The 13898-nt window shown below is 64.7% G+C and overlaps 1 protein-coding gene across 2 annotated transcripts; it reads left to right on the top strand.

The window, feature by feature from the left end:
* The first annotated feature begins 517 nt into the window (after nucleotides 1-517).
* KLHL30 (kelch like family member 30) lies at nucleotides 518-12906 on the top strand. 2 transcript variants are annotated; one of them, XM_058299791.1, is made up of 8 exons: nucleotides 518-591; nucleotides 2936-3774; nucleotides 4919-5054; nucleotides 7636-7722; nucleotides 8258-8413; nucleotides 9652-9840; nucleotides 10448-10555; nucleotides 11336-12906. In XM_058299791.1, exons 2-8 carry the CDS (start codon nucleotides 3001-3003, stop codon nucleotides 11926-11928), a joined length of 2043 nt encoding a protein of 680 aa, XP_058155774.1. In that variant the 5' UTR covers nucleotides 518-591; nucleotides 2936-3000; the 3' UTR covers nucleotides 11929-12906. The 2 variants fall into 2 exon arrangements, with proteins under 2 accessions (XP_058155774.1, XP_058155775.1); XM_058299792.1 differs by having other exon boundaries at nucleotides 10410-10555; nucleotides 11336-11669.
* Nucleotides 12907-13898: the final 992 nt, after the last annotated feature.

Raw genomic sequence — 13898 nt, 5'->3', positions numbered from 1 at the left:
GGCACCTCATTTTACCACCAAAGCCATGCTCACCATGAGCCTGCTGTGGTCATTTTTGTGGGTCACCTGTATGCATTCCTAGGTCCCTTCCCACTTAAAAGACTGGCAGGGGAGGGTGCCACAGGATGAGGCTTACCAGGTGCCCTCCACACCCACCTTCCTGATCCCCACTGCCCCCACTGCACAGCGCGGGAAACTGAGGCACCAGAGTCACCCCAAGTGGGGAATCTGCCTTCCACCTGCTCCAGTCAGCCCCACAGCCACAGGGAGGGGCTTAGGCCAAGCTACACGCACGTCCTGCCCAGGGCTGCGTCCTGTCGGCTGGTCCCAGGGTCACGCCAAGGCCTCGGGCTCCTGGTGTGACGCGCCCGTGTGGACTTCCAGGGTGGGCACAGCGGGAGGCGTCATCACATCACTCTTCCCCGCCAGCCCATCCCCGTTGCCCTGCCTCCCTCTGCGGGCAGAGGCTAAAAATACCCTCTCCCCCCACGTGGCCCGGCCGCGCCCGCCAGGCCCGCCCCAGCCCTTGCCGCTGGGCAGTCCTGTTCTCAGGCCCGTTCACAGCAGCCGAGGCCAGCCACCCTCTGCCAGGTAGGGCCGGGGGGCTCCGAGAGGGGGCAGTGGAGGGGAGAGGTGGGGACCTGGGGGCGCGGGGGCTCAGGGCTCATGCTTGGGCAGCCCTGGTGCTCTGGAGAGAGACCCCCACGCTGGCCAAGCCGGGCCCCTTGGGGTGGGGTGCGCAGTCAGCAAGCCTGCTTCCCTCCGAGGGCAAGGGGCAAGGGCGACTGCGCGGGCGGCCGGTGGGAGCCTGGACCCACGCTTCTGACTGTGGCCAGGCCATGCTGGCCAGGCTGCGGCCCCAGCCGAGACCACCTCTGCTGTCGCTGTGCTCAGGCCTCCTTGCTCCTGGCCGGGCCCGGCTCCCGAATCCCCCATGGCCCAGTCTGGTCCGGGGACGCCAGCTGGCAGCTGTGTTCCAAGGACCCTCCTCATTCCTGGGAGGGTCAGGGCCCCCGAAGCTACATTCCACGCTGGGGACAGCAGGGCGGCAGGTGCCAGTAGGAATGTGGCCGAGCCCCCCACCCCCCCACCGCCTGCTGGCCCCTGTTGCTGTCGCAGCCGGACACAGGGATCCCAGCAATGGCCGGAATGCGAGGCCCAGGGAAGCCACCCCCCACCCCGTCGCCGCCCGCGAGGTTCTGGCTAGTCTTCTGTCCTCCCTGGGGGGGACAGGGCCACCTTTGGGGCCAGAACTCCCCCCTGCGAGGGGCCCGGCAGGATGGACACTCAGCGGGGACCCCACTGGCCCCCTGACCCATCCAGAGTGGCCCGAGCCCACGTAGAGTGGGCACTTTGGGTAACCCCCTCCTGGCAGCCTGGAGACGGGCCTTTGGAGATCTGGAAGTGGGGGGGCCACGCTTCCCCTGCCCAGGCACAGCATCGTTGCTTCTGGAAGGCTGGCCGTGCTCCTTCCCACCAGGGTCCACAGCTTCCCAGTTCCCTTTGTCATTGCCATCCTGCTTACCTCACCCAGCATTTGTGCCCTCGCCCGCGCTGGCACGGCGACAACGCGCCTTCGTCCAACGGCTCTGCAAGGCGCCCCCTGGTGGATGGGCCGCATCTTTTCTTTTTTGGGGGACAGCTTTCTTAGGGTAAAATTCCAGAAGAACATAAATAAATGCACACATAGGGAAATCGACCCGGAAGTGGGCTGATTGGAACCCACTATGTGTTTTGAAATTCCCCTCCAGAAAGTTTCCTTTGGCTGTTTGTCTTCAGCGCTCTGGACTTTGCGATGTGCAAATGGGGCTACAGAGCCCGGCTCTGAGCGCGTACCCCGACTCCACCACTTCCTAGCTTGGTGGTCTTGGGCAAGTGACTTCAGCCCTTTTGCCTCAGTTTCCCCACTTGAAGCAGGGACAGTTACAGCAGCCACCTCTTAGGACCGCTGTGAGGCGTGAGCAGGTCTGGACGTGTATCAGAGTTGGCTGTGCGGGGCGATCCCTCGGGCTCTGGTCACTGCCATTCTCTGCAGATGAGGAATCAGGCGACCAGAGAGGGCTGTGGTCCACCCAAGGCCACCCAGCAAGGTCGTGGCAGGCCAAGGTGCCACGTAACCACAGATGGGGAGAATCATCAGCACAGGAAGCCTTTCTCAAATGACCCCAGCACTTCCCAGGCACTGACCTGGGAACAGAAGGCTGTCTGGGGGTTGGGTAGGGGGATCCCCCAGTCGAGGGGCCTGGAGCTTTCGAGGAGGTGCAGGGCTGTGGCTCTCTGGCTGCCCTTGTCCTGCCCTCACTCCCGCCCTCCCTGAGCCTTGATTTCCTCGCTGTAAAATGGGAATAACACGTGTACTGGGCACTAAGCCTCCAGGGCTGCCATGAGGAAGTTCCCAAACCAGGCTGCTTGGAGCAGCAGGGGTTTAGAGCCTTGCAGTTCTGGAGATGGCCGGACTCAAGGTGCTAGCCCCGCTGGCTCCTTCCGGAGGCCCCAAGGGGCCACGCCGCTGCCTCGGCTTCTGCTGGTGGCCGCAGGCCTTGGCCGTAGCTGGAGCTTCTAGACTCTGCCTCCTTCAGTTGGCATCGCCCCTGCGTCTTCTTGTCCGGCCCGGCCGTGTGAGGACGCCAGGTGCTGAATTTCGGGCCCGCCCGTTCCAGTGTGGCCTCAACTTGATTACATCAAGACCCTAGTTCCAAATCAGGTCACCTGCCCAGGTCCCAGGTGGGCGGGAATTCCAGGGCGACGCTGCGACCCAGAACCACCTGCCGTGCAGGGAACCCTCAAGGCCAGGTTAAAAGAGACGGTGGGTAAAGCGCTTTGCTCATCACCGATGCGCCGGCGATGCTTGTTCAGGGATGGAAAGGACTGATAGACAGGTGACTCCGGCAGACAAGACCGCCCACCCATGGCTGACGCACCCTTCTCCCCCTAGCTGCTCGCCGGTGCCCAGCCGTTTACCCCGTGAGCGGGCAGGGCCCAGCGCTGGCCCTGGCAGCCATGGTGCGGAACGTGGAGGACCTGGAGTTCCACCTGCCCTCCCACGCCCAGGACATGCTGGACGGCCTGCAGCGCCTGCGCTCCCAGCCCAAGCTGGCCGACGTCACGCTGCTGGTGGGCGGCCAGGAGCTGCCCTGCCACCGCGGTCTGCTGGCGCTGAGCAGCCCCTACTTCCACGCCATGTTCGCGGGCAACTTTGCGGAGAGCTTCTCGGCCCGCGTGGAGCTGCGGGACGTGGAGCCGGCCATGGTGGCGCAGCTGGTGGACTTCGTGTACACGGGCCGGCTGACCGTCACCCAGGGCAACGTGGAGGCCCTGACGCGCACGGCCGCGCGCCTGCACTTCCCCGCCGTGCAGAAGGTCTGCGGCCGCTACCTGCAGCAGCAGCTGGACGCTGCCAATTGCCTGGGCATCTGTGAGTTCGGGGAGCAGCAGGGGCTGCTGGGCGTGGCGGCCAAGGCCTGGGCCTTCCTGCGGGAGAACTTCGAGGCGGTGGCCCGGGAGGACGAGTTCCTGGAGCTGCCCCGGGAGCGGCTGGCCGCCTGCCTGGCCGGAGACCTGCTGCAGGTGCAGCCGGAACAGAGCCGGCTCGAGGCGCTGCTGCGCTGGGTGCGCCACGACCGTCCGGCCCGGGCCGCCCACCTGCCCGAGCTGCTCGGCCTGGTGCACCTGGACGCCCTGCCCGGGCCCTGCCTGCAGCGGCTGCTGACCACCGAGCCGCTGCTCCAGGACTCAGAGGCGTGTCGGGCAGCCCTGTCCCAGGGCCCCGGTGTGGTGAGTGGGGGCGGGGGAGTCGGGGGCGAGGGGCCGGGCTCCGGAGCTCCCACCACCGGGATGAGAGAGGAGGCCCAGAGACCCTCCTGCCCGGGGAGGGAGGGGGCCTTCGTTTCCCGGCTGCGGAAGCAGCCCCTGCACAACGGGCTGGCGAGCAGCAGGGGGTCGGCGCGCCCTGGCTGACGGCCACCCTCGGGTTCCGCGCTTTCCCGTCACGGGGCGGTGTCCTCTCCTCGGGGTTCCGCTGACCGCCAGCTGCTTCCACTGGGCCCCTCCCGCGGCTCGCTCCCTAGAAGGCTCCAGTGAAGGGTGACGGCTCAGCCTGACTCAGGCGGCCACCCCGGAGCCAAAAATAACGTCTTCAGAAGCTCTTCCTGACGTTGGCTCAGGAGTGCGTTAGGCGTGTGCTTCTTCCTGGGGTACATGATTCAACCTGACACAGAATACAGGAGGGGTACCCCCGAGGTGCCCCCAACCTTGAACTGCACCGCACGCCCCTTCGCTGGGAGGGCGAGCCTCCCTCCGTTCTCCTCTCAGGCACAGTCCCCATCCTGAAGGAGCCCACGGCTCGGCGGGGATGAAGCTGTGTGAGGACAGCTGGTGCTGGGCCAGGGACAGGCAGTCAGGGAGGGCTCTCCAGAGGAGGCAGCATTTGAGCTGGGCCTTCAAGGAGGGACAGGAGCTCAACAGGGAAAGAAGGAGGGAAATCAATCCAGGAAGGAACCACCACTTTAGCAAAGTGGTGGCAAAGTGGTGGCTCTTTAGGGCAAAGAGGCTCAGATAAGCAGGGTGGCCTGCTGCCACCTGCCCCGGAGCAAGCTGCTCGCACATTTATGGGGTGCCTCTTCCTGCTGGCAGCAGGCCAGGGACAGGTCCTGATGAAACGACACAAGGAGCTGATGGGCCCCAGGGCCTCCCTCCAGGGAGCTCAGGTCGATGTTTCTCAGGCAGGGCTGGGGAGTAGGGGGCTTGGGGTCCCAGGAGCTCTGGGCAGTGACTAAGTACCCTCCAGCATGGAACCTTCCAGCACTCGCCTCCCGGGTGGGCCGTCCTGGTGCAGCCAAACAGCAGGTGGCACCCGCCTGGAGACCCTCGGCCGGGGGGCCACCCCGCTGTCCCCTGACCCCATCCTTTCGGCCGACAGGAGCTGCCGGGCCTTCCGCAGAAGCTGGAGGAGGTGCTGGTGGTGGTGGGCGGGCGGGCGCTGGAGGAGGGCGAGGACGGCGGCGAGGAGCCCACGGCCCACTCCGCAAACGTCGCCTTCTATGACACCAAGGCCAGTGAGTAGCCCTCCACCCCGAAGCGAGGCCACGGAGGCCATCTCACAGGGCAGGGGGCGCCTGCCCTGACCCCCAGCCTGCGTGCCAGGGGACCCAGGGGGCTGCAGGCTAGTCACAACGGGTAGGGAGGGAGACGGGCAGTGGGGGGCTCTGCGGCCCGTCTGCCCGCAGCCAGAGCCCCTGACTTGGGCCCTTTAGGCTCTGGGGCCCCAGGCTGCGCCATGTGGGAGGGAGGGCAGCCAGGCTGGCTCCTGCTTTCAGCACCCCTGCCCCGGGGGCCGATGCAGGCAGGGCCTCCGGGGAGGATGGGGATACAAGGGGGTGCAGCCTCCTGGGAGGGGCTGAAGGCGCCGTTCGGGCTCAGCTCCTGAGATTCTGATCCCGGCCCATGAGCAGGACCCCACCCCTGAGCCTCAGTTTCCTCCTCTGTGACACGGGCTCCCGGGACCCTCCCGGTACTGAGAAGAGAGACCGTGACAGACCCAGGGCCAGGCCTGCCGGGACCACGGCCAAGCAGGGCTGCCTGGCAGGAGTGGAGGAGGGAAGGGGAACTTGGGGTGGGGGGCAGGTCTGCGGGGACCCTGGATGCGGCTGAAGGGGTGGGGCCCGGGCTGACCGGCAGGTCACCGGCCATCCCCTCGTGTCACTGGCCGGAGGGCTGGGGGAGACCTGAGGCCGCTGTCCGGGGCCAGGGGCCAAGGAGAGGGGACCGGGGGCTGACGTCAGGCGATGAGCAATGCTGGCTCGAGCCAGGGGCAGCTGTCCCTCGGACCCGGTGGGGAGGGCCCTGGGGGCAGAGAACGGCGACTGCTGGGGATGCCCGCCCCGGGATGACACAGGCATGAGTCAGGGGGACACTGCGTCCCGGCCCCCGGTGCCAGGCTCTGCTGTGGCTCAGCCGGCAGGCCGCCAGGAGGCCGGGAATTCGGCATGTCCCGAAAATCGTTGTCAACTGTTGTACCAGTCAGCCAAAGGGGCGCTGATGCAAACGTCCCGCAATCTGTTGGCTTTTATACAGGGTATTTCTCTGGGGTAGGAGCTTACAGATACCAGGCCCTAAAGAAAGCATTCTTCACAAGGGGTCCGTGAGTTTGAATCGAAATTCAAAAAAACCTGATTCCTGCGGGGCCATGTTGGTGCGGGTGTGACAGGCTGATTAAATAACACAGTACAATGTGGACTTAGTAAGGGGTCCGTGGTTTTCACCTGACTGGCAAAGGGGTCCGTGGCACCACAAAGGTTAAGATCCCCTGTTCTAAAGAGAGCTCAAGGCTGCTCGCTCCCCAAAGCCTGTTGCCACGGGTTAAAGTAAGAAGGCGGGGATCGCTGCCGGGTCTCCCCTTCCTCTTCCTCTCAAGTTTCAGTGGGCCCAGCTTCTTCCGGTCTCAGCTGTCGGCTGGCGCAGGGCTTGTCCCTCTCCCTGGGGCTTTGAACCTTCTCCTTTCTGTCCCGTGGCAGGACCGAAACGACCAAGTTCTCTCCTCTTCCAGGCTGATGGCGCTCTCTCCTTCCACGTCTTCTGGAGGGAAAGCCCATTTATATAGCCGACCAAGGGGCGAGTATGCCCTACTGGCACGGTGGAATCCGAGCCCTAATCTCAACAAGGAAATGTAAAACCTTTGAATATAATGCAACCAAAGAGGATCACACCCCGAGGAGCAGACAAGTTTACAAAGAGAATTTTTCTCTTTTTTTTGGGACTCATAAATAATATCAAACTGCCATGACAGTCCACAGCCGAGCCCTCCCTGAGGCACATCCCCCTGGCCTGGGTCCCTTGCACAGCCCCCACCAGCAGCCCAAATGTGTCCATTTACAGGACTTTATCATCCTCACATTTATTGTCTCATTTTGCTTTTTTTTTTTTTAAGCTTTTTCTCATCTCTCGCCTCAGTTTACCCCATGAAGCTCCAAGGAGGCAGAGCCATCCTAAACACTTTGCCCCATCCCGCACAATAGCAATAGTAACCCGCATCCTGCCCCAAGAGGAAGGCATCACCCCATTTCACAGACAAGGAAACTGAGGCTGAGCCCTGCGCAGGGCACAAAGCTGGTGCACAAGAGCCGGGCTTTGAACTCTGCTCTGCCTGCTGCACAGCCCACGTCTGATTCCGGGATGGACAAATGAAGGAAGGAAAGAATGATGTCTGTGTAGTGACCTGCCAGACACCCAGAGATCAGGCCCCTAAACCCGTTATCCCAGGCCTGGGCCGGATGCGCCGCTCAGGGTCAGTGGGTCAAGGGCAGGGGCAGGGCAGGCGCTAGAGCCCAGCCAGCCCTCGGCGAAGCCCGTGTGCAGTCTGCTGTGCGGTCTGGGGGCCGGTCTCCAAGGGGCAGGTGGAGGCCCCCGGGGGCCAGGCAGGGTGCAGCAAGCCGGGCACCCCAAGCCGCCCGTCACCCCCACCCGTGTCCTGCTGAGTCCCGCCCCATGTCCATGCCCTACCCTGCCGGCGAGGGGACACCACCACCCACTGCGCGGAAGAGCAGCGAGGGGGCTCAGAGGCCCGGGGCTGGGCGCCGAGGGGCTTCCGTCGCAGGCGGGCACAGGCCGGCCCTCACCCCTCCCCTCTCCTCCTGCCAGAGACGTGGATGGCGCTCCCCGACTTCCCCGACTACCACAAGTGGGGCTTCTCCCTGGCGGCGCTCAACAACGACATCTATGTCACAGGTGGGCGGCTTGGGGCCGCCGGGAAGCTGGCACCCGCTCTCTGCACCCCTCCAACCACACGAGTCCAGTGGAGGAGCCGCCCTTTGGCTCTGGGGCTCCGTGGTAGCTCACTCTTCTGGAGCTTTCCACATGTGTGAAAATCTCAGTCCACACGTGCGTGCACAAGCCGCCCCGTGTCCACCATCCAATGTGGGCCTGAGGCCCCTGCTGTGCACCCATGGCCAGGGGCTCCCCAGAAGGGACTGGGCCACGTGGGGGTCTGCTCTGCTCTCTGAGCTTTTCGAGGCCGGGGTTCCCTGTGGGAGTCGCTGGGGGAAAAGCCTCCCTGATGGGGGGTCTGAAACCGGGATCTCCTTCCACTTGTTCATGGGGTTGGGGGGCCCCTTCTGGACCCCTGTCCCACGCCGGTCAACACGGAGGCGCGTGTGTCCAGAACCACACGGCCTGGTGTGGGGGGTGGGCGCCGGCAGGATGGGTGCTGGTCCAGAGCCCCCGGGCGGGAGGGCGTCCCTGCAGAATGAGCCTCTCCCAGCAGGTGGCTCACGGGGCACCAAGACGGACACCTGGTCGACCACCCAGGCCTGGTGCTTCCCGCTGAAGGAGGCGGCCTGGAGGCCCGTGGCGCCCATGCGCAGGGCCCGCACCAATCACGCCAGCGCGGCCCTCAACGGAGAGATTTACGCCATCGGAGGTGAGGCCTCCCCCCACCCCCTCCCGGCCTGGGAGCCTCCCACCCTGCGGCAAAGCTGCCCACCGCTCTGCCCCGTCCCCCCGGGGCCACAGAGGTACCGCGCCTGCCCTGGGAGCTCTGGTCTGGTTTAGCACAGAGACCCCACCCAGGGCCCCCACCCGGCCTTGGCCGCCCCACCTGCCCCCGGACGTGCTGAGGAGGTGCAGGCTGGGTCTGCGCAGGGAGGCAGAGGAAACAGGCTGAGCAGACCCCAGGGTGCCGCGTCGGGCGCTGGAGACTCGAGCTGCTGGCAGAGACCACCAAGCCAACCACGCCTGGAAACCCTTGCTCAGCCTGCAGCATTCCTTATTATCCATATGCAACTGACCCCTGGGTGCTCCTGGGTCCCTGGTGGCTCCTGAGTGATCCTGGGTGCCCCTGGTGGCTCCTTGCCTTAAACTTGCATCAGGGGATGAGGCAGGTTTCTGTCCTTGGACTGGGGATGGAGACGTGAGTGACAGCAGAGGGGCCTACTGTGGGTCTCCTTGCCCTGGGGGCTTCACCATGCTTTGGGGGGCTTGATTTACAGCACTGTGGGTACTGGGACCCGTGGGGTTTTGCAGTCACCAGCTCGGGTGGCAGAGGTCCTGTGACCAAGGCCCACAGGGAGTGCAGTGACCAGAGCTGGGAGGAGACGCTCAGAGTGTCTGGGGTAGACGGCTGGGGCGGTGGCCTTCACGGAAGAAAGCCGGCCAGCCCCAGGCACCTGTGAGAGAGCACGGGGGGGGGGGCTCACACCCACTCGCTCCCCTCCCTCAGATCTGGGGGGTCTCCTGAAGCCTCATGGAGCAGAGAGCAGGGTGGGTGGGCCTGGAGGGGCAAAGGGGGGCAAGCAGGCTGTCAGCCCCTCCTAGAAGCCGGGGACCTGCTGGTGGCAGGAGCTGCTGGAGCCGGACACTGGGCGCGTGCCGGCGCCTTCCGCCTCGTCCAGCAAGCTGCCTCCGGAAGCGGCCGCGGGGCTGCCGGGAGCCCGGCGCTGACTCCACAGCTCCAGGCCAGACCGCTCTGAGCCTCAGTTTCCCCCTCTGTGAAGTGGGGACAGCACCCCTGCTGTCCCCTCCGGCCCACTCAGGGTGCTCCCTGCTGCCCCTCAAGGTCCTCCCGTAGCTGCTCTCAGAACCCTGAGGGTCCCGGAACCCTCCCCTTGGCCCTGGCCCACCCGCGGCCGACCCCACCCAGCCAGGCCTGCCCCCCACCAGGCACCGCCCTGGACGTGGTGGAGGTGGAGAGCTACGACCCCTACACGGACAGCTGGACGCCCGTCAGCCCGGCCCTCAAGTACGTCAGCAACTTCTCGGCCGCGGGCTGCCGGGGCCGGCTCTACCTGGTGGGCTCCAGCGCCTGCAAGTACAACGCACTGGCCTTGCAGTGCTACAGCCCCGCCACAGGTGGGCGTGGGGGGGGACGGGGCGGGTGGGGGCACGGCCACGGGGGGTGGGGGCTATCGGGGGTAGAGGGACCGGGGCCAGGCACCAGGGGGGCAGGGAGTGGGGCAAGGAGGTACTGGCTCCTCCCCACAGCGCTCCAGATGTGCAGGCCACTGGGGGGCACCTCGGGGGGGGTGGGGAGCCAGATGAGGACTAGGGCCCACTGGCCCAGCCCCAACGTGACTGTGGGGTGGAGGAGGCTGCCCAGGGGACAGGGGGACAGGTGGCTACAGCCGGGGAACAGGTGGGCCAGGGCCAAGTGGGGGGTGTGGGCACCATGGGGTAGGGGCGCCCGTGCCTCCCTGCAGGACTCTAGCCCTAACATGGCTGAAAAGGGACGGGCGCGCGACGGGGACGGGGGCCGCTCCCTGCGCTGCGTGGAAGGTGCAGGCTTGGTGCCAGGTGGGGCGGGGTCGAGAGACCGAGGCCCAGGGGCTCCAAGCAGACCCCAGCCACGGGGGCGCCTTGCCCAGGATGGCTCCCCACAAGCCCCTCCCTGCCGGGCAGCCTGTGACCCCCTGTCCCCACAGACGCCTGGAGTGTGATCGCCTCGCCCTTCCTCCCCAAGTACCTGTCGTCGCCGCGCTGCGCCGCGCTGCACGGGACCCTCTTCCTGGTGGGCGACAACACCAAGAAGGTTTACATGTACGACCCCGGGGCCAACGTGTGGCAGAAGGTAGGCCTGCCCCGCCCGCAGGGCCGCCCCGCTCCAGTGCCCCCCCGCCCGCAGGGCCGCCCTGCTCCAGTGCCCCCCCGCCCGCAGGGCCACCCCGCTCCAGTGCCCCCCCCGCCCGCAGGGCCGCCCCGCACCCTGTGCCCCCCCCACCCGCAGGGCTGCCCCGGGCCCGTACCTTCCCTGGTAGCGAGGCCCCGCAGAGGGGCGGGGTATGGGGAGACCTGGGGGTCTGCCAGGAGACACTGACCGTGGAGGGGAGACGAGGCGGAGACCGCAAACTCCCACCCAGCGCAACCCCGAAGGGACGCGGGAATCGGTGCGGCGGGAGCTGTTCTTTCCCAGCGGGGGGACAGCAAGGGGCGGACACCCCATGACCCATCTTCACTGGAGGCCGCCTCCGCGGCCCCCCTTCCATCATGCCCACCCGGGCCCTTCTGGAAGCTTCTTCCTCTCCCTGCAGCCTCCGGGAGGCTGGGGCCCTCACCCTGAAGTGCCAGGGCAAGGCCGGGGTGCAGGGGTGGATCCGGGGACCCCGGGCTTCTCAGGGCGCAGGTCACGTGCTCCCCTCGGGCGCCGCTGGGAAGCTCGGCTCCCCACGCCCCCTCCACTCCCCAACCTCCGAGATGGGCGAGCGCGGGGCGGGCGAGGGGGTGGAAGCGCCCTGGGGATGCCCGTCGGGAAGGGGGCGCTGCCCCCCACCCCCGAGAATGGCACGGGCGGAGGCGGGACGCGCGGGGAGGAGCGCGGGCGGAGGCGGCCCGCTGAGCGCGCGCCCCGCAGGTGCAGCCCCTGCACAGCCTGCACGAGAACGGCGCGCTGGTGCCGCTGGGGGCCGCGCTCTACGCCACGGGCGGCCGCTGGCAGGGCCTGGGCGGCGACTACCGCGTGGAGATGGAGGCCTACGACCGCGCGCGCGACGTGTGGACGCGCCGGGGCGCGCTGCCCCGCCTCTGGCTCTACCACGGCGCCTCCGCCGTCTTCCTGGACGTGTCCAAGTGGACCCGGCCCTTCGGCCCCGCCCAGGAGCCCTGACCCGGGCAGCGGGCGGGCAGCCAGGGGCCGGGGGGCTCCGGAGCTGCTCCCGCAACCCGCCCCACGAGGGCCCGCCGAGACCCGCCCCCGCGCCATGCGCTCTGTTTTTCTTGTTTGTTCTCCTGGAGCCGGTGCTCACCCCCGGGGCTGGCGCCGGCCGGGTTGTCAACGGACACGGCCTTGGGCTCTGGAGGCGCCTCCCGGGCCGCTGGACTGACGGGACATCTGTACAGGCAGGAGGAAGGCCTCCTGCCCCGGCGGTTCCGAGCTCTCAGAGGAGGCGACCAGGAGCTTTCTGGAAACTTCCCTGGGCTGCCCTAACGCTGGCTGGTCCTGCGTAGTCTTCCAGAGGAGTGGCACACATGAGCGGTGCGCACGGAGGAGCCTGGTGGGCCCCTTCTGCCAGGCTGAGCTGTGTTGGCAGCTGGCGTCCCCTCCTGTCTGGCCTCAGGCTCCTTGTCCCCTCAGTTCTCCCCGCCCCCATTGCCAGGACTCCCAGGCCCCTCCCAGGAGGAGGCCTCACTAGGAAGCGGCCTCTCTGGCCAGGATTTCCCTGCTTCCTGGGCCCTTGGTGCAGAAGGCAGTTTTCACGCAGATGGGGTCCACCCGGAAGGATCTGCAGGATGATGTACTATAAGAAAGTTATTAAGAATTGTGAATTCATAAGCCTTCTCATCTATAGTGTCTGCTATTTTAGCCTTAAATTGTAAACCATTACTTGTCCTTTGGAATGTTGCAATGTTGCTATGCAGGCAACCCTCTCACCTATCAACCAAAAAACAAATGTCTGAAAGGAACAAGTCACTGGACGTGGCATTTGCACGTCCTGTTTGTATCCTCTGTAAACTAAGAACTGAAAGCCTTTATGTTCCTGTTCAGCATACCAGGAATAGAACAGAACAAAGATCCCACGAGACAGCGCGTCTCTCCTGTGGAGGGCTGACCACTGTCCCCCTCCCCCAAAATGGATTCGGTTACTTTCGACGTGGTCATTCCTCACGAGTTGCCAGACTCATTGGAGTTCTGCGGTTTGGGACCCCTTAAAAGGGATGGTCCCCAAGCTGCCAGTTGAAGTCTCACCCAGGAGAGGACACTCTGCCTGGGACCATTTTTCCAGTTGGGACTCTGGCCTCAAAGGGACTTCCTGGCCTTGTGTGAGATCAGATGTTGTGTTTTCCCCCAGTTTGGAGAGCGGTTGTATATACTTTATTCTTTCCTATGTCTTTAGTTACTCTTCTTTTCTGTAATTGTGCAAGTGTTACAATCATTTGCTATAACCTGAAACTCATTCAATTGAATAAAGTTGCCTTTGCCTAGCATTTCCAGTTTCTGCTTCTTCCTTAGCAAAACATTTTGGCGTAGTCGGCAGGGTTCTACAGCGATTAAGCTCCCCTTATTCTTAGACTTTTTTTAGCGGAACATGCAGGGAAGACCCCACACAGAACGCGGGCGGCCAGCTCCCAGGTGGCCCCCCAAGTGAGGGTGGTGTCCGCTGTGCTCCTAGCTCACGCCGTGGCACAGAGTGCACCAGGCCTGTGCCAGAGCACCCCGAGTCTCTAGCAGGGCCCCTGTGCAGGACTGGCACAGGCTCCCCGCTCCTCATCACTCATCCTAAACCAGGCACCGTGTTTGTCTCCAAGGAGACAATAAAGAATTCTTGCTGGGTCCTGGGGTGCTGCTCCCCTTTGGTTCATGCTCCATTAGAGGACACACGTGTGGGTCAGAAGTCCTGGGTCCCTTAGCTGACCGCTAAGGCCTCGGGTGGCTCCCACCCCTTCTGGATTGAGGCGCCCTCCCCGGGATCCAGCCCCCAGGCTCCTCCTCAAACACGGAGTCCACCTTGGCACCCAGAGGAGGCGTCTACAAATCAGGAAATCCCTGGGTCCTCAGCTTCTGCAGGTCAAGATCCTTGTGGCTTCCATACCTGACTTCTCCCATTTCTTATGGGGGAAAAGAGTTGGCTCCAGAGGGCCCAGACGGAGCAGGGAACTCAAGAAAAAAGTTCGCAGAGACCAAGGAAAATCTAAATTGGCTGGTGGACTTTGAGAAAACAAGCACTAGGATTTCTGGGATCTTTGAATCTTTTTCTATACAGAAATCTTCTGAAATGTTTTCTAGACAATTATCAAAGATGAAGATAAAGTGCTATTTAAAAACAAAGACTTTGTTTTCATCCTAGCTGGGTGGATGAAGGGGTGGTACCATAGAGAAAGGTCTGCTTTCTGCTCCTGCTCCCCCGATGGGAATGGGGTCAACATCGGGGCAGGAGAGGGATGGCCTGGAGCTCCACCTTGGGGCCTGTTCCTCCAGA

The sequence above is a fragment of the Dasypus novemcinctus genome, chromosome 7 (assembly GCF_030445035.2).
Source record: "Dasypus novemcinctus isolate mDasNov1 chromosome 7, mDasNov1.1.hap2, whole genome shotgun sequence".
NCBI classification, from domain to species: Eukaryota; Metazoa; Chordata; class Mammalia; order Cingulata; family Dasypodidae; genus Dasypus; species Dasypus novemcinctus.
The sequence above is the reverse complement of the archived record's forward strand: the minus strand, read 5'-3'. Positions and strand labels throughout refer to the sequence as shown.